Source organism: Ambystoma mexicanum, chromosome 6q (assembly GCF_040938575.1).
Source record: "Ambystoma mexicanum isolate Mex_15411 chromosome 6q, UKY_AmexF1_1, whole genome shotgun sequence".
NCBI lineage: Eukaryota > Metazoa > Chordata > Amphibia > Caudata > Ambystomatidae > Ambystoma > Ambystoma mexicanum.
The window spans coordinates 984,158,993-984,181,527 of NC_090937.1; the positions used below are offsets into that span (position 1 = coordinate 984,158,993).

At 48.0% G+C, this 22,535-nt stretch overlaps 1 protein-coding gene across 6 annotated transcripts in view; it reads right to left on the minus strand.

Moving 5' to 3' along the window:
• Positions 1–22,535, minus strand: part of ACSL1 (acyl-CoA synthetase long chain family member 1) — an 877,045-nt gene that overhangs the window by 618,151 nt on the left and 236,359 nt on the right. For all 6 annotated transcript variants that reach the window (XM_069631504.1, XM_069631500.1, XM_069631503.1 and 3 more), the window contains 2 exons: positions 18,821–18,935; positions 18,592–18,656 (listed from right to left, as the gene is read on the minus strand). In XM_069631504.1, coding sequence (XP_069487605.1) covers positions 18,592–18,656; positions 18,821–18,935 — 180 coding nt within the window. The remainder of the gene's footprint in view (positions 1–18,591; positions 18,657–18,820; positions 18,936–22,535) is intronic.

A 22,535-nucleotide genomic window follows, 5' to 3' on the forward strand; every position in this document is an offset into this window, starting at 1 on the left:
TCTTCCTCGCCATCGTCGTCTTCCTCGGTTATTTCCTGAGGATCTTCCTGACGGGATTGAACCTTCTCGAATTGGACTTTGAGGTTCCTCACAGCCCCGGTCAGTTCCTCCTCCGAAGCGGACTCCGAGCTCGAGGAGGCCACCGTGCCCCCCCCTCGCTTCTTCCATCATGGCGGCCACGACGATGGGCTGAAAAGCGGATTCCCTCCTTGGCGGCAGGGAAACTCTAGTCCCGGAGGCAGTCTCCGCTGGCGGGGTCTCTGCCGGCTTGGCCAGAGTCGCCGCGATCGCCTCGATAGAGGCCTTTGCCTGCTGGGTAGGGGCCTTCACCACCTTAGGTGCGTCCCGGGCCTTCTTCGGGGGAGGGGCGACGCCTCGCTCCCCCTCTTCCGAGATCGGACGGGGCTTCTCCCGAAGCTTACCCGGGTCTCGGACTTTCTCTTCCCCGAACCGGAGCGCTGGCTCGTGGTTGACTGTGCCGGGGAAAGTGCGCCCTGCCTGGCGACCGAAGAGCCCGACCTTTCGGTGCTCCCGGAGCCAGCGGACTCGCGGCGCTTGGCCTGGTGTTGGGCCCCCGTCGCCGGGGCGCCCGCACACGACTTAGAAGCCCGCTCGGACCCTTTCTTCTCACCCGTTGAGCCCTTCTCCAACCAGCTGGTGAGACGGGATCGACGGTCCCTCATGGTCCGCTCCGACAAGTTCTTGCAGAACTGGCAGTCCTTCTCTACATGAGTCTTGTCCCCATGAAGACAGTAGAGGCATCGCAAATGTTCGTCTTCTTTAAACACATTCTGCAGCCCGCATCCAGGGCAGCTGCGAAACAGCTCGAGTCCGGGCGACGAACTCGCATCCTGGCCGTGAATCTTCTGGAATCCTCCAAGAAGTTGATTCGACGAAATCTTCACCCTTGAGGGGCGTAGGAAAATCCTGCAATGGGTAGCCGTTAACGGGAGTAGAAACGGTGGAGCTTGAGGCTCGATTAACCGAAAAAATGTGAAAATTCACCTGAAAAAGCGCGAAACACGCAGTAAAAGCTCGAGAGCTAAGCACGAGGACTCCCAACACTTGAACGTGCGGTAAAAATCTGAAGATGGCTGCCAGAGGCGGGGCTTAGGTAGAGGGCAGTCATTGGCTGTGGTCAGTATGACGCAGAGATCAGTGATTGGTTACTACTTCGAAAGACAGATCAGAAACGAAACTGATACTGATTTTTTCTTTACCGAGGATTCCCAGCCTGACGACTGGGAATATTCATGAGCATGTGAATCCATGCCAGACCCCATGCTGGAGAAGGTTAACCACGCCAGAGCCTGATCTGCGATTCCCAGGGTGTCACAGAGATGTGCTATCAGGATGTTGTGGTTAACCGTGTCTAAGGCAGAGGAAAGGTCAAGGGGAAGGAGGCTAGAGGGGGTGTTAGTGTCAAGCTTTGAGAGCAGGTCTTCACAGGTGTTCTGAAGAGCAGTTTCCATGACCCTGGATGCTCTAAAGCCAGACTGATGGTTGTTGAAGGAGCCAATAGATTCAGTGTGGAGGGTCAGCTGAGCGATAGCCAGGTTCTCCAAGAGTTTACCCAAGAAAGGAGTGATGGAGATGGGGCGGTAGCTTGCTGGAATGGAGGGGTCGGCAGAGGGTTTTGTGCAGAGGGTGCACAAGGGAGTGCTTCAAGTCAGTTGGGAAAACTCCAGTGGAAAAGTGCAGGGATCAGCCAAGGCTGGGGCGATGGAGACGATGTGGTCTTTGATGATTTTGGAGGGGCAGGGGTCCACCGGTTTGGATGAAGCTTTCCAAGATTGGACTTGTCTGGTGACGTCATCCGGTGTGATGGGCGAAAGAGAAGAGGGTAAGAGGAGGGAGTCTCTGGGGTTGGTGTATGCTGTGATGTGATGTGGAAGAGCGGGTGGAAAGGAGGTCTTGAGTTGTTGTGGCTAAGCGTGCAGCCAGGGCAGTGCAAAGGTCCTCTGTGGGTGTAACGGAAGAGGCCATTGCAGGATTGCATACTTTGAAAAGTTTGGCTGCGTTTGATGCTGCGGCGATGTAGGCTTGAATATTTTCTTGGAGCGGATGCAGAGCCGATATTGCCTTTAAAGGAGGCGCTATGGCCAGTTTGTCAGATGGTTCACCCAACGCATTCCATTTCCGCTCAGCTGCCCTACACTTGCGTTTAAGGGCAGCCTGGTCAGAGTCATACCAAGAGTTACACTTATTGGAAGGCTTCAGTTGGACCCTCATGACAGGGGCAAGAATGTCAAGTGTTGGAGATAGAGATTGCGATTAGCATGGGCTTTGCCAGGGTGAGAGTCAGCCGAAGGAGTGGGTGAAGGAGAGTAGGAGGCGGCAAAAGCAGCCACTGTCCCTCTTTTCATAGGTCTGGTGACTTCGAAGCCAAGTGGCTAAGCCAGATGTATTGCTGTAAGAGGAGAGGTGAGCGTGAGGTGTGTCAAGAGAAGAGAGTAGTCAGTCCAAGAGAGGGATGTAGTGAGAGGGAGGTCAGTATAGAGGAGAGCATCCAAGGTGTGGCCTGCAGAGTGTGTGGGGCCAGAAGGAAGGATAGAAAGGACGAGAGATGCACAGGTTGCGGAAGAGACCCGAGGAGTCAGGAGAGTGCAGATGGATGTTAAGATCACCCATCAGGAGGAGTTGAGAGGAGGAAGGGAGTAGGGAGGAAGGCTGGTCAGCACATTCAGAGAAAAAGAGAGGACTGACCTGGTGGCCAATAGAAGGTGGCCATAATTTGAGAAGATTTATGGGATAGTGCGAGTCTGCAAACTAGGCACTCTAAGGAGGAGTAGGCCTGAGTGGGGATGATGTACACAGGTATCCATTCTGGGGGGGGGGGGGAATGAGGATTAAGGGGCGGATTTGCTACAGTGAGAACTGATAAACCGCTGATACACTAAGAAATAGGTGTAAATATTGGGAAAAACTCCCCCATATTGTTGAGAGCGCAATCTGGAAGCAATCAAAGGCTTTAAATTGAAGCATTTTTTAAACAGAACAGTTGGAGCCTGATATGATAAGGGAAGGTGGCAGGGCTGAATCATAAAGACTGGAGCAGACGTCTTGGTGTACAGAGACAATTTGATTACTAATTGAATAAGCAATTAAGTTTATAACTCACACTGGCAACACTATATGGTTTTGAGAAGTGAAGACTAACTCAAACCCTGGAGGAAAAGGAGTCTTTAGGCTGAGCGGGGTAGAGGAAAGCATATTGCAAAGAGGTGGTGACGCCTCCCTGATACCAAGACCCAAAGAAAAGGGCATATTGGCCAAAGGAATACCACACCCAGCGGAGCAACAAAGCCAAATAGAGCACTGTTGGAAACAGAATGGGGAGGCAAGGGCTGAGAGGAAAGAGGTAGACTATCAGAAGGTGTATAGTCGGGAACACTTTCAGTAAAAAAGGACTTAAAATAATGCCTCAGTGAAATAGAAGGAAGGATCACAAATACATTTCAACAGAAATTCAATGACTGAAGTCAAGGGGGAAATTAATGAGTTGGGTGGAAGTGTGGATGTAGCAGAGCAAGGCCTAGCAGAGATATCAGATGAAGTGCGCCAGAAAAGTGAACTGTTGGAACAATTGGCCAGAGCCTCACATCACTTAGCAATACAAGCTGAGGACTTAGAGAATCGCTCAAGGAGGTCAAATATGAGGGTGAAAGATTGGTCCGTTCTAGACAAGGATTTAAAGAGCATGGTGCAACAATGCTTTGGAAGTTTGCTGACGGGAGGTACACCCGAAGGACATTGGAATTGACCATATCCATAGAGTGGACCCTAGGAGGAGAGAACCAGGGGCAAGGTCTAGAGAGGTTCTTGTTTTGCCTTAACTTCATATGGAATGAAAGAACATTTTGCATGCAGCAAGCACGGAGGGGAACATCACAGTGAATGGGGCGCAAGGTTTGCTGTATGTATCAAGATTTGGCCCTGGCTACCCTGCAGAAGCAAAGAGACATGGGACCGGTCACACGCGCTTTGATTTCAAAACAGATCACTTAAAAAGACGTTTCATTTTAGACTGCTCTTCACCTTGGAAGGAGTACAGCATTGGATAACGTGCTGAAGGCTGACGCTGCTGAACCTGGAGGAAGAAGAGGGACAAGGATAGAGACTATCAAGGTTTTACTCCCAGCAGGGAATGAGGCAATGGGAATGATCTATGGTGGAAGGGAAAAGAGGAGGACGAGGGGTAAAATTGAAAGGCCTTGCGCGGAGAGGGCAAGGTGGTGGTGCGGAAGGAAGAGGAGGACGACAAGGGGTATCTTAGGAGAAAAAGTAAGTGTTTGCATAAAAAAGGGAAATGGTGAGTAAAGTGGCAGGATATTTGGGCAGCCAGGAGGGGCTTGCTGGCAGATGTCTTAGAATCTGAGGGAAGTGTTAGGATGATTCCCAATGGGAGTGACCTCGGGTAATGTACTAGGCCTTAGCCTTGGTCTGGTCCTGAGGGAGGGGCGGTTGGGGAAGTTTGGGGAGGGGCAGAGGATGTGAGGAGATTGCTGCTCATACTAATAAAGCGAAGGAACAAAATTAGCAGGACTGTGGAGGTTTAATGTTTTGCCTTCAAAGTATTATCCTATAATGTCTGGGGGTTGAATTCCCCTTTAAAGCGGTAGAAGGTGGGAGCATTGTAGAAAAAGGAAAAGGTGAATGTTCTCATGCTACAGGAGACACAAATTAAGGTGGTCGGGAAAGCTGGGGTCAAGATACGGTAATTCGAGAATCTATCAATCCAATGGGGAAGACTTTAGGGGTTATGATAGGGTTTAGAGAGACACTCACGGTGGAGCGATCACTAGTGGATAAAGAGGGGAGATCTATTTTTTACTTGTACAGTTGGAATATAAGCAAATTACCCTGGAAACAGTTTATGGGCCCAATACAGGACAGGTGGGGTTCTGAAGGTAGGTGGCTGCCAAGTTGGAGGACTTTGCAAGGGGTGAAATAATATTCACTTGGGATTTTAATTTGGCATGGCACCAAATGGTCAATAGAAGTGTGGGTGTGGGGAAAGGGATGTGATCCCTACACAGGGGTTAAAGCAAAATATGGGCAGAGTGGTATTGCGCCATGTATGGCGAATTAAGAGGAGATGACAGGATACACACGCTTCTCGCACATATATCAATCCCTGTCTAGAATAGATTAGGTCTGCGTCACACCTAGGGTAATGGGGGAGGTTAGGGAGATTAACGTAAGATCTCACTGTCGGATCATGCCCCTCTCCTAGTGATTTTTAGGAATTTGGGGCTGCGAACTGGGCTGTGGACATGGACGTTTCCAGTTGAACTAATGAATGATGCAGTTGTGGTCGAAGGGATAAGAGGAACAAGTTACTCTTACCTGGTAACGTTCTTTCGATGGGATGGTCCGACGACGTATTCCATATCTATGACAGTAATCACCACAGCTGTGCTGCTTTGGAAAATCTTTCGGAGCCTGTGTCCTGCATCAATGACATTGATACACCGTCCGAAGACCTCCTCCTATTTGTAACATCTGGTGACGTAGGCCGTCGGACGCACGACGCCCGTAGCCTCAGTTGTATTTTCCCAGAACGTGTGGCACAAATCTTCTGCCAGTATGACCACAGAAAGCCTTGTGGAAACGTAAGCTGCAATCGCATAAGAAATTCTGCAGCGGGGTAGGCAGGGAGGGAGCGATCTGGAATACAAATTTAGAATGCCCAATCAAATTGCAGAGTAAAGGTCCGCCTTGCCAAAGGCCAGATCCTGCCCCCGGATAGAATCGAGGGAGTAGTGACGTACAAAAGTATGGACCGAAGCCCAGGTGGCTGCATCACAGATGTTACAAATGGGAACACCCCTCTGCAGGGCAGTAGAGGCAGCCATACCCCTGGTAGAATGGGCCTGTAAGCCTACCGGAGGGTCCTTATCCACCAAGCTATAACATTCGGAAAGTGCCAAGACTGGCAATACAAAGTCTGCTTAGTAACACCTTGTCCCAAACGCCTTCCAGCGTAACCAAAAAAGAGTTGATTGTCCACTCTGACCCGGGAAATGTAGAAGCTTAAAGCTCTCCTAGGATCCAGCCTTTGGAGCCTCTCCTCTTCCTTACCAGGATGTGGAGGAGGATAAAATGCCAGAAGAATAACCTTCTGGCTTAAATGAAATTCCGACACCACCTTCGTAAGAAAGGAAGGACAAACTCCAAGGACAACCCTGTCCTTATGAAAACACAGTGAAGGGTGGCTTAACTGAAAATGCCTGTAACTCACTCACTAAAAACACAGTTTTAAGTGTTAACAGTCTCAAAGGACAAGAATGCAAAGGCTCAAAGGGAGCACCCATTAGAAACTTGAGAACAAGGTTCAGATCCCAACCGGGCACCTGGAAAGGTGACGGAGGGAACACATTAGTGAGCCCTTCCAGAAACTGAAAAATCAAAAGGGATTTTAAAATAAGAACACTCCTCAGACGAGAGTTTAAATATAGACAGCGCCGCCAGGTAACCTTTAATGGTACCCACTTGTAGGCCCTTGTGGGCCAAAGAAAGCAAAAAAAGACAGAACGACAGGAATGTCACATGAAAAAGGATCCACATTCTGAACCCTGCACCAGTCGCAAAACTTCCTCCAACGGCACAGGAACTTTGTTGCCGGCCGTCTGGCCGAAAGCAACACCTCCATCACGTCTTCAGGTAGGTCCCAATCCTTATACCTCAACCTTTCAGAAGCCAAGCGTGAAGGTTGAGGGATCTGACCTCTGGATGGAGAGCCTGACCCCCCCCTCCCGTGAGAGCAGATCGTCTCGGTAGGGAATACGACATGGAGGGCAGATGGACAAGTCCAGAAGGTCCGGGTACCACGTCCTCCGGGCCCATGCCGGAGCAATGAGGATCATCTGGGAACCAAACCTCTGTAACCTCCTCAGCACTTGCGAAATGACGGGGACTGTAGGAAACGCATACAGCAGCGGGAAGGACCACTCCACCACGAACGTGTCCCCTAAGGCTCCGTATGGAGGAAATTCCCGCAAGCAGAACCTTTCGCACTTCCGGTTGACACTGGAGGCGAAGACATCCACTTGAGGGGTCCCCCAAAGGGCGAAGATCTCCAGGAGAATCTCCTGAGCCAGCTCCCACTCGAGAGAGTTCGTGCTCTGCCAGCTCAGAGCGTCCGCCGTCTCGTTTTCGTCTCCGGCCAGATGAACTGCTGAGATCGAAATTTCCTGCTGGATGGCCCAGAACCAGAGCTGCATCGCCTCTCTGCACAGAGGAAATGACCCTGCCCCCCCCCCCTTTTTGTTGAGGTAGTGCATGGCCACAGTGTTGTCCGTCAGAATCAGGACATTCTTTCCTCGCACAGTCGGCAGAAAAGCCGTCAGGGCAAGCCTGACGGCCCTCAGCTCCAACAGATTGATATGGAGTCTGGACTCCGACGGAGACCAACGACCGCTGACTGTCAACTTTTTGGCATGAGCTCCCTATCCCGTGAGGGATTCGTCCGTCACGATCGTCACCTGCGGCCAGGGTAGCCAAAAAGGAGCCCCCTTCAGATTGCCTTTGACGGCCCATCACAGATGATCCTGGGCGACCGAGGGCGGCACCTGAACGTGATCCGACATCCTGCCACTGAAAAGCAAAAAGCATGGGTGCCTAGGAACCACCTCATGACTCATGGACTGGTGTATTTCCTGAGGCTCATCCAAGTTCAAGGCGAATGGTCTGATTAATCTGAACTTTTTCCTAGTCAGGTAGCATGATAAATGCATGATGGCCCATTTGATGGCTAGTGCTTCGAGTTCCACCGTGGCATAGGATTGTTCTCTGGGAAAGAGCTTCCTGCTGGTATAGAGTATGTGGTGTTCGATACAGTTATGTTCTTGCAATAGTACTGCCCCTAGATCGACTTAAGATGCAGACTGCAGGATGAACTATTAAAGTCAGGCAATTTGGAATACTGGCTCTTGGCACAAGATGTATTTTACGCCTTTGAAGCTTGCCTGATCTTTTTGATCCCATGTCACTTTTTGGGGTTTGGAGTTGAACTGGTCTGTGAGGTTAGCTGCAATGGTGGAATAATTGGGGATAAACCGATGATAGTACCTGGCTTACCCCAAAGCTCCTTTTTGATTTCGGGGTTGGTTTGCTGCACAGCTTTTACTTTATCCGTTTGGGGTTGGATCAGGCTGTTACCCACAAAGTACCCAAGAAATGTAACACCTGGTCGTGTCCAATGGCATTTTCTGGGGTTAGAAGTTAATCCATCTTTCCAGAGAGCACAAGCAATCTAAGATCTTGTTGGTGCTCTGGCCAGCTGTTGCTGTGGACAATATCGTCTAGAAAGGCCCCACAGAAGGCAGAAAATGGCTTTAGAATTGTGTCCATGAGCCGTTGAAAGGTTGCAGGGGCTCCATGTGGGCAAAATGGGAGAACTTAAAAATGGACCTTGAAGCATAAAAAAGACTGTCTTCCCCCCATCTGCGGTATTTAAGGGTACTTGGCAATATCAATTTGTCTGGTCCAGCATGGAACTCTACTTACCCATTCAGAGTTTCTCAATCAACTCATCTATCTGTGGCATGAGATACTTACAAAACAGGGAAATGAAGTTTAGCTTCATAAAGTCGATACAGAAATGGCAGGATTAATTGGGTTTGGCAACCAAAACAATAGCGGTGAACTAGGAAGTCAAAAGATGTTACCCTTGAGCTTCTCTGCCATTTCTGTTTCAATGATTTATCTCCTGGCTGCAGAAATTCAATAAGGCTTCAGGTAGATGGTATTCCCTGCAGGTGCTCGAATATGAACAAGTTACTTGTAACTTGTTCTCCAGCATGGGTCTGGCACAGTGATCGAAGTGAGCGGGAGCAGTGCTCCTACTTTTTTAAAATTATCTTTTACAGCTCCTATACTTCTATTTTAAAAGGAAACCATTCCGGAACGGTTCCTTTGTAAATATAAAAGTGTAGGAAGATGTTGAAACTTGCACTTTCAGTGCACTGCACTGAGCGTTCCCTTAAACAGCAGGTGCAAGTGTTGGGGTGTGTATTGTGTATGGGAGGGGACGTGGTGATGGGGCTTGTGGGGAGTGGGTGCAGGCCAGCAGCAAACATAGTTCCACTACTACTTTTCGTACACTTCGACCACTGGTCTAGCATGGATACACATGCTCATGAATATTCCCCGTCAGGCTGGGAATACTTGGTAAAAGAAACAAAGTCACTTTCACTTACAAACTATTTCTCCTTTAAACCAATCACTGTCCTCTGGGTCATACTGCCCCACCCAGAGACAGCCTCTGCCTAAGCCTCTCCTCTGGCAACCATCTTCAAATTTGGTAAGCAAGTAAATTGGCTGTATGACCTACAAGGAGCGGAGATGGAGCGAGGTTTCGCATGAGAATCCATGCCAGACCTAGGCTGGAGAACAATCCTTCGCCAGCATGTGGTCTGGCATGGATTCACATGCTCATGAATAACAAATACATAGCAGTACAATATTACACAACCATGGGAGGTGGCAAGGCTCAACAGAAGCAATTACCTCTTACCATTGGAACAAACTCGTCACAAGCAAACAGGTTGCATAGTACTGCTTGGCTGACTCCTACATGGAATCATTGTCGACACAGTAGAACTTCGTGAAGGTGTTCGTGGACCTCCACGTAGCAGCCCTGCAGAGGTCTAGCCGAGGCACACCAGATAGGAACACCGTAGTCACAGCGATCACTCTGGTGGAGTGGGCTCTCGCACTGCCGGGCAGCGGTCGGTTTGCCAACCAATGAAAGTACGTGATGCAGCTGGAGAGCCACCTTGAAATGGCAACCTTGGACAAGGCCCGCCCATAGCTCACAGGACAAAAGTTCACACACAGTTGTGAAGTTTTCTAAAAACATTGTGCGTGCCACGTAGAACTTCAGGGCATGAGCAATGTCCAGCGAGTGCAAGGCCCCTTCAGTCGGTGACTAAACGTTTGGGAAAACAACAGTTAACACCAAAGGCTCGTTTAGGTGGAACTCCGATGGAACCTTCGGCATAAAAGAGGGATGCGTCCGCAGCACCATTCTCGATTCATGGGAAGTCCGGTACAGTTGCTTGCAAGATGGGGCCTGATTCTCACCTACCCTCCTGGCAGAGGTGATGGCCACAAGGAAAGCCGTTTCCCACAAGGGGGGCCTAATGCATAGGCTCAACCCTCCCACCCCCCTGCTGAGACTCATCCGCACCACAGTGAGTTCCCACGGCGGGGCAGAAGCCTTCACCGGCGGGTAAAATCGTAGAAGTCCTTTCAGGAACTCTGACTAGTGGATGAGACCAAAGTAAAGACCTTCCTGGAGACCTGGTGTAGAGTGAGATAGCCGCAAGATGTACCTTGATAGAGGCATGCGCCAGTCTGACCTTGGCCAAGGATAGCTAGCATGGAAGAATCTGCAAGCCTGTGACCCTCAGCGGGGTAATCTTCTGATACTGGCACCTAGTAGCGCAAAGCTTCCACTTGTGACCATAGCAAGTAGATGCCGCCCTGGCCTTGGCGAGGACCTCCCTGCACCCCACAGGCACATCATATCCTACAAACTCTAGAGCTGCAGGAGCTAAGCCCTCAGGTTCAGCGATCCTGGGTCATGATGAAGTATTGCCCCTCCTTCTCTGGTGAGAAGATCCATAATCACTGGCAGCTTGACCAGGGCCGAAGCTGACGGGCCGCGAAGGTCTGGATACTAAATCGGTCTTGGCCACACCAGGGCGAAGAGTATCATCCTGCACTGGCACAGGAGGAAACGCGTTCAGAAACATCCCTTCCCACGGGAAGGAAAACACGTCCCACAGGCTCTTCGGTTGGTGGTATCTGCTGGCAAACCTTTGGCATTTGGAGTTCAACACCATTGCAAACAGGTTGATCTGGGGCCTGACCCACTTGAAGATGCAGTCCACCTCGTCCTGCCTAGGTTCCCACTCATGACTGGAGTACAATTTCCTGCTGAGGCAGTCGGATTGTGTTCTTGACTCCTGCCAGGTGAGGAGGGACGAGGAACATCACTTGTACGATGACCCAGGGCCACAAGTCCTGCGCTTCCTTGGAGTGCAGGGGAATAGAGCGCCATGCTGTTTCCTAATGTTGAACATAGCGGTGGTGGTGTCCATGAATATCATCACCACCTTGACCTTCAGTGACGGAAGAAATGACTTGAGGGCCTAGAATACTGCTCGTAGCTCCAGGATGTTGATATGGAGAGCCTTCTCCGGCAGCCACAGGCATCTGGCGTGTAGACGTCCGGTGGGGGCTACTCAGCCTTCCAGGGAAGCGTCCATGGTGACCATCTCCTGGTATGGAGAGAACGCACCACCACCCCATCGCCCGACAGAACTCCTTGCTGAGTGGGATCTTGTCCACAAAGCTTCCGGACATGTGCATCCAGGAACTCCTGAAGGGGTCACATGTGCAACCTGCAGAGTCAAATAAGGTAGATGCAGGACATCATGCCGAACGACTTGATGGTCTGCACCGTGGCTGTCATTGACAGCAGCCGCTGCGCCTTCCCTTGAATGGCCGCTACCCTCTCCTCCAAGGGTGACGCCAGGCAGGACACAATATTGAGTCTGGCTCCCAGGAACAGCACATTCTATAATGGTGTTAAGCAGGACTTTGGATAGTTGATGGTGAATCCCAGATCCATCAGAAGCTGGCCGGTCGCCTCTGTGTGTCCGACGGCCAATTCCTGCGAGCCAGTCATCTAGGTACGGGTATAGGTGTATGCCTCATAGACTTAGATGGGCCACCATCAGCGCGAGGCATTTAGTGATACCCTGGGGGCCGACTTCAATCTGAAAGACAGAGCCTTGAACTGGTAGTGCCGGCCCTGCACCACGAAATGCAGAAACCTCTGAGGATTGTGAATTGGGACATGGAAATAGGCGTCCTCCAGGTCCAGCAACCAACGTCAAGATGGCTCCTTCCTCCAGTCGGCAAAGCACGGGTTGCAACGTGACCATCCTGAACTTTTGGGGTTTCATTTGGTGAGATGTCGCAGGTCTAGGATGGGCCTCCAGCCCCCAGTCTTGTTTCTGACCAGAAAGTATCTGGAAGACACCGGAGCCCCAGAGCCATTGGGGAACTAGCTCTAGTACCCCTAATCTCAGCATGGCCTGCACCTCTTCCAGGAGCTGAGGGATGAGCTGTTCCTGATGGATAATCTGATCCGCAGACACATGCGTTGAAACTCCAGCATATGCCCGTGGGCAAGGGTGTCCAGCACCCATCCGTCGGTGATCTTCCGCTCGCTGATTAACTATCCGGGGTGCACGCGGGTGGGGGGGGGGTTTGGGGGCACCTGCCATTCCGGCCAGTTCAGGCCCATTTCAGAACCAGCGTCGTGCCCTGTGGGCGATGCGGTCCTCCACTTCTTCCTGAGTTGTGGATCTGGAGGGCTGACCGAAGGAGAAATCTTTGGAAGGCCTGCTCGACTTTCACCTGGAGGATCAAAAAGAAGAGCGCTGCTGCTGAAGAGTGCCCAGGGAACGAGCCGTCTCTGGATACGCCTTGATGGCCTGGAGGGACACGTCAACTACCTTGCCAAACAAGTTATCTCCAAAGGGCATGTCCAACACCTTCGTCTGGACCTCCTGCCGGAAATTTGTGGCCCTCATCCAGCCTGGTCGACTAAGGCAGACCGTTCCTCATCTGCCAGAACCCCATGTTGGCGACATTCAACACCACTGTAATGGCGTGATCAGAGGCTACTCCCCCGCCACCTCCTAGAAAAGAGCGATTGCCACCATCCTCTTATCCGAGAGGAACTCCAGAATAGGCCCCAGCTTGAATCACAGCTCCCTGCCTTACCTGGCTAGGATCGCCAGTGCGTTGGACGTCCTGATAGTGGATGCCAGTGCGTAAATCACCTTGCTTCCCATGGCGTCGTCCTCCCCCCCCCCCTCACTGTCCGGAGGGACAGAAAGACGATGGGTTAGCTGACAGTTTCCTTGCAGCTGCCGATACCACCGAATCCGGCGATGGTTGCGAGCTCAGACACTTAAGTACAGAGTCCAGCACCCGATACATCTCCAGCATATCCTGTTTGACCAGAGCCATGCCAGGCCCTCTTCCCACACGCCATATAGAAGGGGCACCGCCATGATTGTCTTGCTCTTGGCCTTGCGCCTCTGGTAAAAGAAACCCTCCTTCCTGGTCTCTTTGGGCACAAGCTGGAATAGCTAGGATGCTCTGGCGATTATGGAGTGGAACAACCCCACCTCGTCCGGTGGGAACACCATAGGTGGCGCATCCAAATGCAGAGAATCGCCATCTGCTTCAACGATATCCTCGTCCAAAGTCATGGCCGTATCCGTCCCTGCGTTTGGGTCTGCTGGGGGAGAAGGGGCCATCCGGAGGATAAAATGGGGATGTCGGCTGAGAGGGCCCGTGGGACCACTGGAACCAGGTCCGTGGGGCATCCTCTTCTGGATCTCTGACACCAAGGTGTGAAGGGTCGACAGAATGTCCAGAGACACATCCCTTGGCTGAGGTGGCGTGATCGTAACACTGAGCCCTGAGCTGTAGTCGTCCTCTTCAACGTCCTTGTGGACCGTGTGCAAGGACTCCTGGTCCTCGTCCGTGGACGAGACCTCCATGGTTTGGGCCACAGCCTGGGAGGGCTGTTTCGGGGCCTCCTCGCTCCCCTCTCCCCCTACAGGGCCCGAGCCAGTTTCTCCCCCTTCTGGCATGCAAGCAGACTTTCCCAAAGTCACTTGGGTGGTGTCATGCCTTGGGGCAGAGATACCTTCTGTGCTGTGGGGGCTACCTTTACAGGGACAGGTCCCTCAGCAGTCGTGATAGCAGCTGCCACCAACTCCATTGTCGACAAAGTCTTATCCTGTGCCGATTGGGCCTGCTTGTGCTGTTTCAGCCTTCTCTTCCAACCGTGGCTTCTCAGCTTCTCAGCTTCTCCCGCAGTTCAGCCAGGTTAGATTTCCTTTGAGGAGGAGCTTGACTGCCAGCTGGCAATGGAGGCAGAGTTTGATGTCGATCGCACCCGGTCCTCCTTGGGACACGCTTCTGTGGCGAACCCGGTGGACTCAAGATGTTGGCCTTGTTTTGGGACACCACGGATGAGGCATCCTCAAAGGACTTCGACCGCTCCTCGGACCGGCCAGTCCTGGGTGTGGCATGACCCTGCTCGGAGCACAGGGCAGAGGCCCTGGCATTCAGCCACACCGCCAGTCTACTGTGCCTGTCCCTCATCTTCTTGGAGAACCCAAGGCATATCTTGTACTCCACCTCCTTATGGTCTGGGTGCAGGCAGTAGAAGCATTGCAGGTGCTGGTCTTCAAAAAACATTCCGTAACCTGCATTTGGTGCAGGGCTTGAAGAGGTACTTTCCCTCCTTCTCCATCATAGTCGGAGGGCCCGAAGTAGGCCTGATGCCCTTCTGGAATCTTGGACGATCTGCGCCCTTGAGGGGCACTGAAATTCACAGACAATGGATCCAAGCTGTCGGCAGATGGAGGCAAGTGCACACAGGCTCTTTTTTCAGAACAAAAATAGAACCTTTTTCTTTTAAAAAAAAAACAAGAAAAAACAGAAGTAGCTCGCAGAGCAAACTAGATGACTCCCGAAATCCGAAGATGGCAGCCAGAAGAAGGGTTTAGGGAGAGGACTGTCACAGTATCACAGAGGACAATTGGTTTAAAGGAGAAATATCGTTTGTAAGTGAAACTTTTCTTTTACCGAGGATTCCCAGCCTGATGGGGAATATTCATGAGCATGTGAATCAATGCCAGACCCCATGTTGGAGAAAATGGAAAACATTTGTGACTACCTGGTTTTTCTGAAAATACTTCAGGGAAACCGATAGTAAGCCACTAAGACCTTGTTGAGATGTGTGTAATGGAGGATCGGCTGATGTTCTGGAGAAATAGCCCGATGCTTTTTTAAAAAAATCAGTGAAGAGGGCAGCCATAGAGACCGTGGTTGTCTCGATAGCGTCTACCTTCCATTCCTTTAGTAGGTTTATATGATCTACTTGGGATTTCTGACATCTGTCAGACCAAGTGAATTATGGGACACTTTCTACAAGATCTTATATGCCCATACCACTTACAAACCATCTTATTTTCAGAGGTTAGGACAGATTGGCCTACTGAGAAGGACCTGGCCACAACGGGTTTAATAGATTGCCTTTTGATGTTCTTCAGATTGGCCTAACTGACATTTCTCTTATTGCTGCTATATGGGGGCTCAATGTTTGGGCAGTATGGTAAATTAGTAAGATGGCTTCCTCCCTCTATTCTCAGGTTTCTGTCAGCAGGTCTAAAACATCAAGGGTCCATTCCCATAGAGTAACCTGGAAGGGGAATATCCCACGGAGGCCAAGGGGCCTTACAAACCGTGAATAAAGTCCAGGGGATTGCATCCCAATTCTTTCCATCGGTTTCCACCAATGTAGTATTCATTTCAGTGCTCGATTAAACCATTCCACCAAACCATCTGTTTGAATGTGGAGTAACTCCTGTATCTCCTGCATCAGACTGTACATGAACCTGGTGCCTTGGTCAGTAAGAATCTCTCAGGAATCCTACTCTAGAAATAAAGGGGAAGAGGTTTGAAAATATGCTGGCTGGTGTTACTGCAAAGGAGAACCACCTCAGGATATCAGGTGGCATAGTCCACATCACTAGAATGAATGTATTCCCCAGATTGAATGTTTCAAGCGGGCCAACTATGCCCATGGCTATTCTAGAGAAAGGGACCTTGATAATTGGTAAATTTTGAAAGGGGACTGGGGGAACCGGCGTGGCGCAGTCTTCTGAAAGATGTCACAAGCCAATAAATAATTCTTAATCTCATGGACCCCAGGCCAGCAGAACATAAGGACGACCTGACTGAGTTTTCCCAGCCCCTTACTGAGCAGCGGTCAAGTGGGAATGTACCAACTCTAATGCAATACTTCAATGGCTCTTGGGAACCACCAACTGTGTTTGGGGTAGACCATCCCTCCCAACATCTCCCCTATATAACCCTTTCTGCAGAAAAAAAAAAAAACTAGCCTGGCTATTTCCATTCTCTTCTTTGATCACCCTAACAAAGACCTCAGTAAGGCCTGGATCGCCTCTTTGGGCAAAGGCTAGATCAGGAAGTGATGCAATTTCTTCTATGATCTCTCTGGGGACCTGCTCTAGGGCTGTCGGCCTCTTCAAAACCCTCAAACCTCCTTCGGTCACTCCCAGTTGTGCTAACCTCTTGGGGAAGAGGAAACGAATGCCTGTTCCAGAATTATGTATGCTATTTTCTCCCCCTCCTGAACAGTGTATGTTCTACTCCCACGGTTCTGTAATAAGACCCTGACTTTGCCTTTTAAGTCAGGATCTATCACCCCAGCCATGACATCTAGGCTATATTTCCATGCGAGTCCTGATTTTGAGACAAATCTATTCTAGGTACCTAGAGGTGGTACAAGACTAAGCCCTGCAGGTAATAATTGTCTCATTCCGTGGGACTAGTACGTCTTCTAGACTTTGTACATCAAAACCTATCGACTGGCCACAGTAGGTTTTTAGCTCTTGGATTTAATTTAGTGAATAGCACAGGTCTCCAACTTCTATCAGTTGATCAACATCCCACTTCAAACACCAAATGTGACGGGTCAGAAGGTGTCAGACACAACAGACATTAAGTGCTTTTATTTTAAACCTATAATCGCTATAGGGAAATTCCCTACCTAACTAAACTAAAGTGCTTCTCTGTCGTCATGAAGTCGAAAATCAAGCATATCCTCCGTCTGAACCTAAAGCTACCCGACCCTACCACCAATACTAACTAAACTGGGCCCAGAAGAATCTCTTCTTGTGGCCTCCCCTTTGCCTTTTTGTCTTGCACCTTCTTCCAGAGTTCTCGTTTCACACAAGTCTAATATGTAAATGCCTTGTAGCCCAAAAACCACTGCCTAGTGTACTCTCACTTTCATGTGTTTCTGCAGCGCATCCCAACTGTTGGTGGGCCATGTTTTCCTGATCAAGTGACCCTTAATATTGTTCTCTTGCATATAGTCTCAACCTTCCTTTCACTCCAAGTTGTTCCTCTAACTCATTTGTTTTAAACAGTTCCCCATCTCTGAGATGGGAGTGCACAGTGAAGTACATGAAGAAAGAAGGAACCTTGCTTAACCAAACAAGTTTCACAACTTTTCTTAACAGGGTTTTCACACTCTAAAAATTCTCTTGAAATCACTTCTTGTGGTTCTCTTTTCAACCACAATAGTTGCTTCCACGCTTAACAATTCACAACCTTTTCAAATATCTCCTCAGATGTCAGTTTCTGCTCACTTGTTATTCCACTCCTACAATCATCACAATCCTAGTCTCTTTTCATGCATTCCCTCTCAGTGGCCACCCACTCCTCCAGCAAACCCCTGTACTTGCATCAGCCATGCAGAGCTCAGCTCACAATCGGGTAGGTCAATTTTCTTTACTTTTGTCTATAGGTTAGTCAGTCTCTGCTTCTCTGCAACTCGTTGCGTTCCCCAAATGGTGGCTGGTCAGTCAAAAGTGTGCACATACAGTAGGGGTTATGGAGTTCTAGTGACCACCCCAGGATTTAGAGATGCCTGAACTAGGGAGGGAAAAGCCCACGAAAGAAAGAGGGGGTGGGGGTATTTAAAAAAAACCTAATGAGTCATCTTCTAACGCTGGTGTGTTCTTGATGCCATCTGACAGCATGTAAAATATCCTCGGTCAAAAAGCTAGTACACATGTATGGCAATGTAGAGGATAATCTGCTTTACAACTCAATTATTTCAGGTTTCACTTAATTTGCCATATCAATAACACAGTTATCCTGATTGCAAGCATGGATATAAGCGAGAGACACAAGGATACTGGAGTGAGGTATGCTTGTGTCTTTAAGGAGCCTTAGAAAAGTGGTTTACTCTAGTGTTAGAAAGGCTATGTTCCACTGTGGGCTTTAAACATCATTAAAAGCCAATCTATGAGTGAGTGCATAGTTAAATGGAAGCCAGACGCTAATATGAAATGTCAATATTCTCCATAAAAACGGAAATCAAGATCTGAGAAACTTCATGTCTACTAATGTACCATCATTCTAGGCGTGGTTGGATTTACTGAGAAATAAACAGCTTTTAAAGTTGACCCTTTAAACACTAGAACAACGTTGCTGCAGCATTGTTCCGAGAATGAAAGCTTCAGAAGTCACTGATATGCTAAATGACAAGTTAACAGTTATTAAATGTCACAAGAAGTGATCCAACTAATCGGTGCAGCAGCATATTGCCTAGTTTTCAGTTCCCCTGTTCAGTAGGATAAAGTTGCATGCCAAAAAAAAAATTCTCTGCTCCAATATCAACCCCAAAGTACTTGGGCTTTTTTGGTTCTGATGCCTTTAAATCACAAAATTGAATTAGGGTCAGTGTTAGATTATGGTGCACATGAACAATATAATAACTACCTTTAATCCTAAAAAGTACAACTTACAACTCCAACACCTGGGGTGAGCTCTCAACTACCCCTAGGTATTAAACCTAGTAGTTCATGGCAGTCTAACATTTCACGCAGGTTATAAAGAAACGCAAATAAAAACAAACTATTTTAATGCCATGCAGGTGCATTTATTTACCTCTTTATAAGAAATCCATTCATACGGCTGGTTGGGTTTTCTATGACCTAAACAGGGGCCATTACCTGAAAATAGAAATAAACCTGTTTTAGCATTGGGAAATGAAGTCCTTTTGTATTTGCACGCAACAGAATGCTCTGTGACCTGAAACCAAGTTCAACTACAAAGCCGAAGACATGCAACCTATTGTGTGACAAAGGATTTAATTAAAACACAGAGATCAACTTACTCGATATGTGTAATCCTCTTTGGAAAACTTCATAAAGTGTTCTCACGTCATCATAATAGTATGCCAATAGCTCATCTGTATCCAGCAGCGTAGATCTGCGAGCAAACTCACCACCCTAGAAAAAGTACAAAACAACGTTTCACCATACAGAACGTTTCTACATACCAAGACAAAGCCTTGTTAAACATGTCCCCAAAACAATCGCATGTAATGCTGGGAAAACATCAACGCAGACCTTCAATCTTGCTTTAGCAACATTAGACATCTTATGCATAAATCAAACTGAATAGTGTAGATAACTATTCAAGCTTGCTGATGGGACTACCTTGGTGGTGGCACATAAGAACATTACAATTGTAGGTTTTATGGGTCCCCAAAAAGGGTAGAAATACTAGAGGAAATTGTTGGTGCCTAGAATATGAAATTACAGTTCCCAACCTGTAAAGTGTCTAGTCTTTATGGCGCACACCATTAACTCAATTGCCAAAAAGTGGGTAAAAAACGTACATCTGTTGGACCAGAATACCAGGCCTTTCAGCCAGTACGTATGGACAATTGTAGACTGCCAACTGGCCAAAATGCTTGCAGACTGTGCCCGCCTCCCGCTTATCTGCATTTATAGTAGAGCTGCTGGTGGCGCATCAGTGGGAATTTCCTAATGCAGAAGCAAATCGAGCACTACCCACCAACCCCCACATTGGACTGTTCCTTGGAATTAGGCAGATAGGGATCAAATTAAGTCTGCCCCCCCCCATCTAATACAGCATCAGAATGCATCTCCAGATCACTCTTAATTATGCATACAGTGATTATTGTTCATTAGACAATGGTCATCTGACTATATGGCAGAATTGGAAGCACACTAAAAACAAAAGAATTGCCTATCCTTGTGTGGTGCATAGCAACTTTAACAAGACTATCCTTTCAAATAACAGACATTTCAAACAAAAACATGAACCTGGCTATGTTCAACATAGGAAAGCATTTAGCTATTAATGCACATTCAACCCTATTTATTTTATTAATGCTTGTTGTGCATACCAGATGCTGGTTACATGCTCTTCTTTAAAGTGGGCCTTCAGCCCAAATATACATTAATGTTCAGACTTTCAATGCTATGAAACATTGGTCACATTTGTAGACTACGTAGTGGGACGGGTAGGATCCATCATGATTGCCACAAATCTTGAGATTCCAGTCCTCAAAGTTCTCTAGCAATCACCATCACACACTATCTTTGGTGACCTTAAACCGACCCTGTGGCAGAACTTTGAACAAATCTGGGCAATGTAAAATTACACTCTACTCTGAACCTGTAAATCAGGAAATATTCTCTTGGTTGGCAGATGGCAGTAGGAAGGCACAGTATTCAGAGTTTCCACTTCATGGCCTTCTGATCAATCACATTCCTTCCGGCCTTATGGTTTAAAACCAAGTCCACCTAGCCCTGGCCCCTGACCAACATTCACAGCCTGCATGCCAAAACCTTTGCAGGGGATTCCTGGTTTTCAGAGTTAGTTTTCAATTTTGGTTGATTTAAAAAAATATATATAATAATGTAAACCCCCTGTCTATAACAGTGTTCCTTTTTGCAGGAAACGTCTAGGGCAAGTGTTTATTCAGTTCATACAAAAAAAAAAAAGTATTGGTGCATGCATACTTTTCGGAGCAGAAATCTATATTACACACACACACACACACAACACCGATCATAATTACATTTTCTAGAGGCTAAAGAGGAAGAGTAGCACATTACATTTAACAAAGCCAAAATAAATTGGGAGATTAAGCCCAAACATAATTTCTATTTAGAGTAGCTCAGAGTGCACTGCCCCCAAGGCACCAGCCACAGAACAAAAGGATACAATTTTCCAAAGATCTGATCTATTTCACTTGATCTGGGATTAGAACTCAGGGCATCCATTCCGAAGGCAATCTGATCAGTACTCCAGTTAACGTTACCAGGTGGCTCCAGGTCACTGCAACCCTGGGCTTTTTCTTTACTTTTCTGACGTGACCAAAAACTACACATGCAATAATTAAAGACCAGGATGGGAGAATTGTGTCCCAGGTGAAAGGAATATTTTATCAACCTGGTTGCTAAATAGAGTTCACGATGTTTCGAAGATTAAAATATTTGCAAGTGTTTACTGGTGGAATTTACTGAAGGCTGTGAACTGGGCAACAGCAGCCTATTGATCTTTTCAAATTGGCACTGCGAGCCGTCCGAGGCTCTTGCCGCTACGAACCGTCTACGCGCTTCCTGGAGGAGGCGTGTCCTCAACTGCACGTGACTGCATCACGTGTCGGGTTGCATCTTAAAAGCCCGGTGGACATAAGCCTATTGGCTGTTATACGGCTGTTGTGCGCTGGTGGCGCGGTCAGTGGACAAGAGACTGTGGAGGTCAGAGTCCCTCTGAGTATGAAGGGTGGTATATTCATTTAATTGTAAATTAATACCTGCAAAGTGACTCCCTTGCAGGCACATATCTTATCTAACATAAGATCGAAACTTCTCCATCGCTCGTCGTACTTGAGGAACTTGAATATCGAGCTGTGTTGCCCTGTGAGTTGATTAGTAACTAAAACACCGTATAATTTATACCGAGCGTTATGTCATCTACACCCAAGTCAGTAACACTTCCCGTGTTGGATGCAGCAAACAGCCCAATGGTCGCTGTTGCTACGCGATCCAAACATAACAATCTGCTGAAAATTCAGTCAACAATTCAGTCAACAACTTCTATAACTGACACCGCGTGCAAAAACACAACAAAAAACTCAAATGGCAAACAGAGATATAAGACAATTCTGCCCAACGGTTAAAAATCTTCCTTTGTCTCATGTTCTACCTGTTACGTTACAAGAACCTAATGACGAATCTAATGATCAAACTTTGTCTAATGCTGCTTCATTATCACAAACGGAGACTGTTACAAACTTGTCTCCCTGCTGCCATGACAAATCCAATGAAACGAGCCCAAACATATTGACTCACGTACTAGATTCAAATCAATCAGACCCGGTGCTAAGTGAAGTCTTGCCCGCGCACAGCAATGGGGATGATCAAAACAATCTGCCAATTTCCGATAACACCATGATCCAGACAACTACCCAGTTGGAACACAAAAAAGATCCAAAAGTACATCTGGACCAAATCTCCGAAATCCCAGAGGAGGAAAGCATCGCAACCAACGAAGATGTTTTTCTAGATAGACAAAAGCAGAATATGCAGAGACCTGAAAATATATCTCCAGACAAATCTAATGTCGATTACTATAAACGTGGCTCTATGGATTCAACCATTTCGGAATCTGCATCTTATATACTCCCTACACCAAGACATCGTGAATCTTCTCGTGAAAAAGGACACGTCCCTCCAAATACAGGTCTATTGGAACTCACTCTTATGGCAGTAAACACGACAACTCAAAGTTTGTTCAAATTATTCGAAACTCTCGAAAATAAAATAACCATACAATCTGCCAAAATCGACCAAATCTTGGCTTGGATTCAAGCTCAAGCGAAAGAAAAGGAGAACTTGTGTCAGTTTTCTGAACCAGTCAACAATCTGTCTCAAGATATCGAGATTATGACCATCCCTGCAACCCAGTCTACCACTCTGCCTATGTTCAATGAAATTATATACCCAATTGAAGAGGCAGCCAATGAAAATTCACACAAAAACAAGTCTTGGATAAGTGTTGAAAGTTCC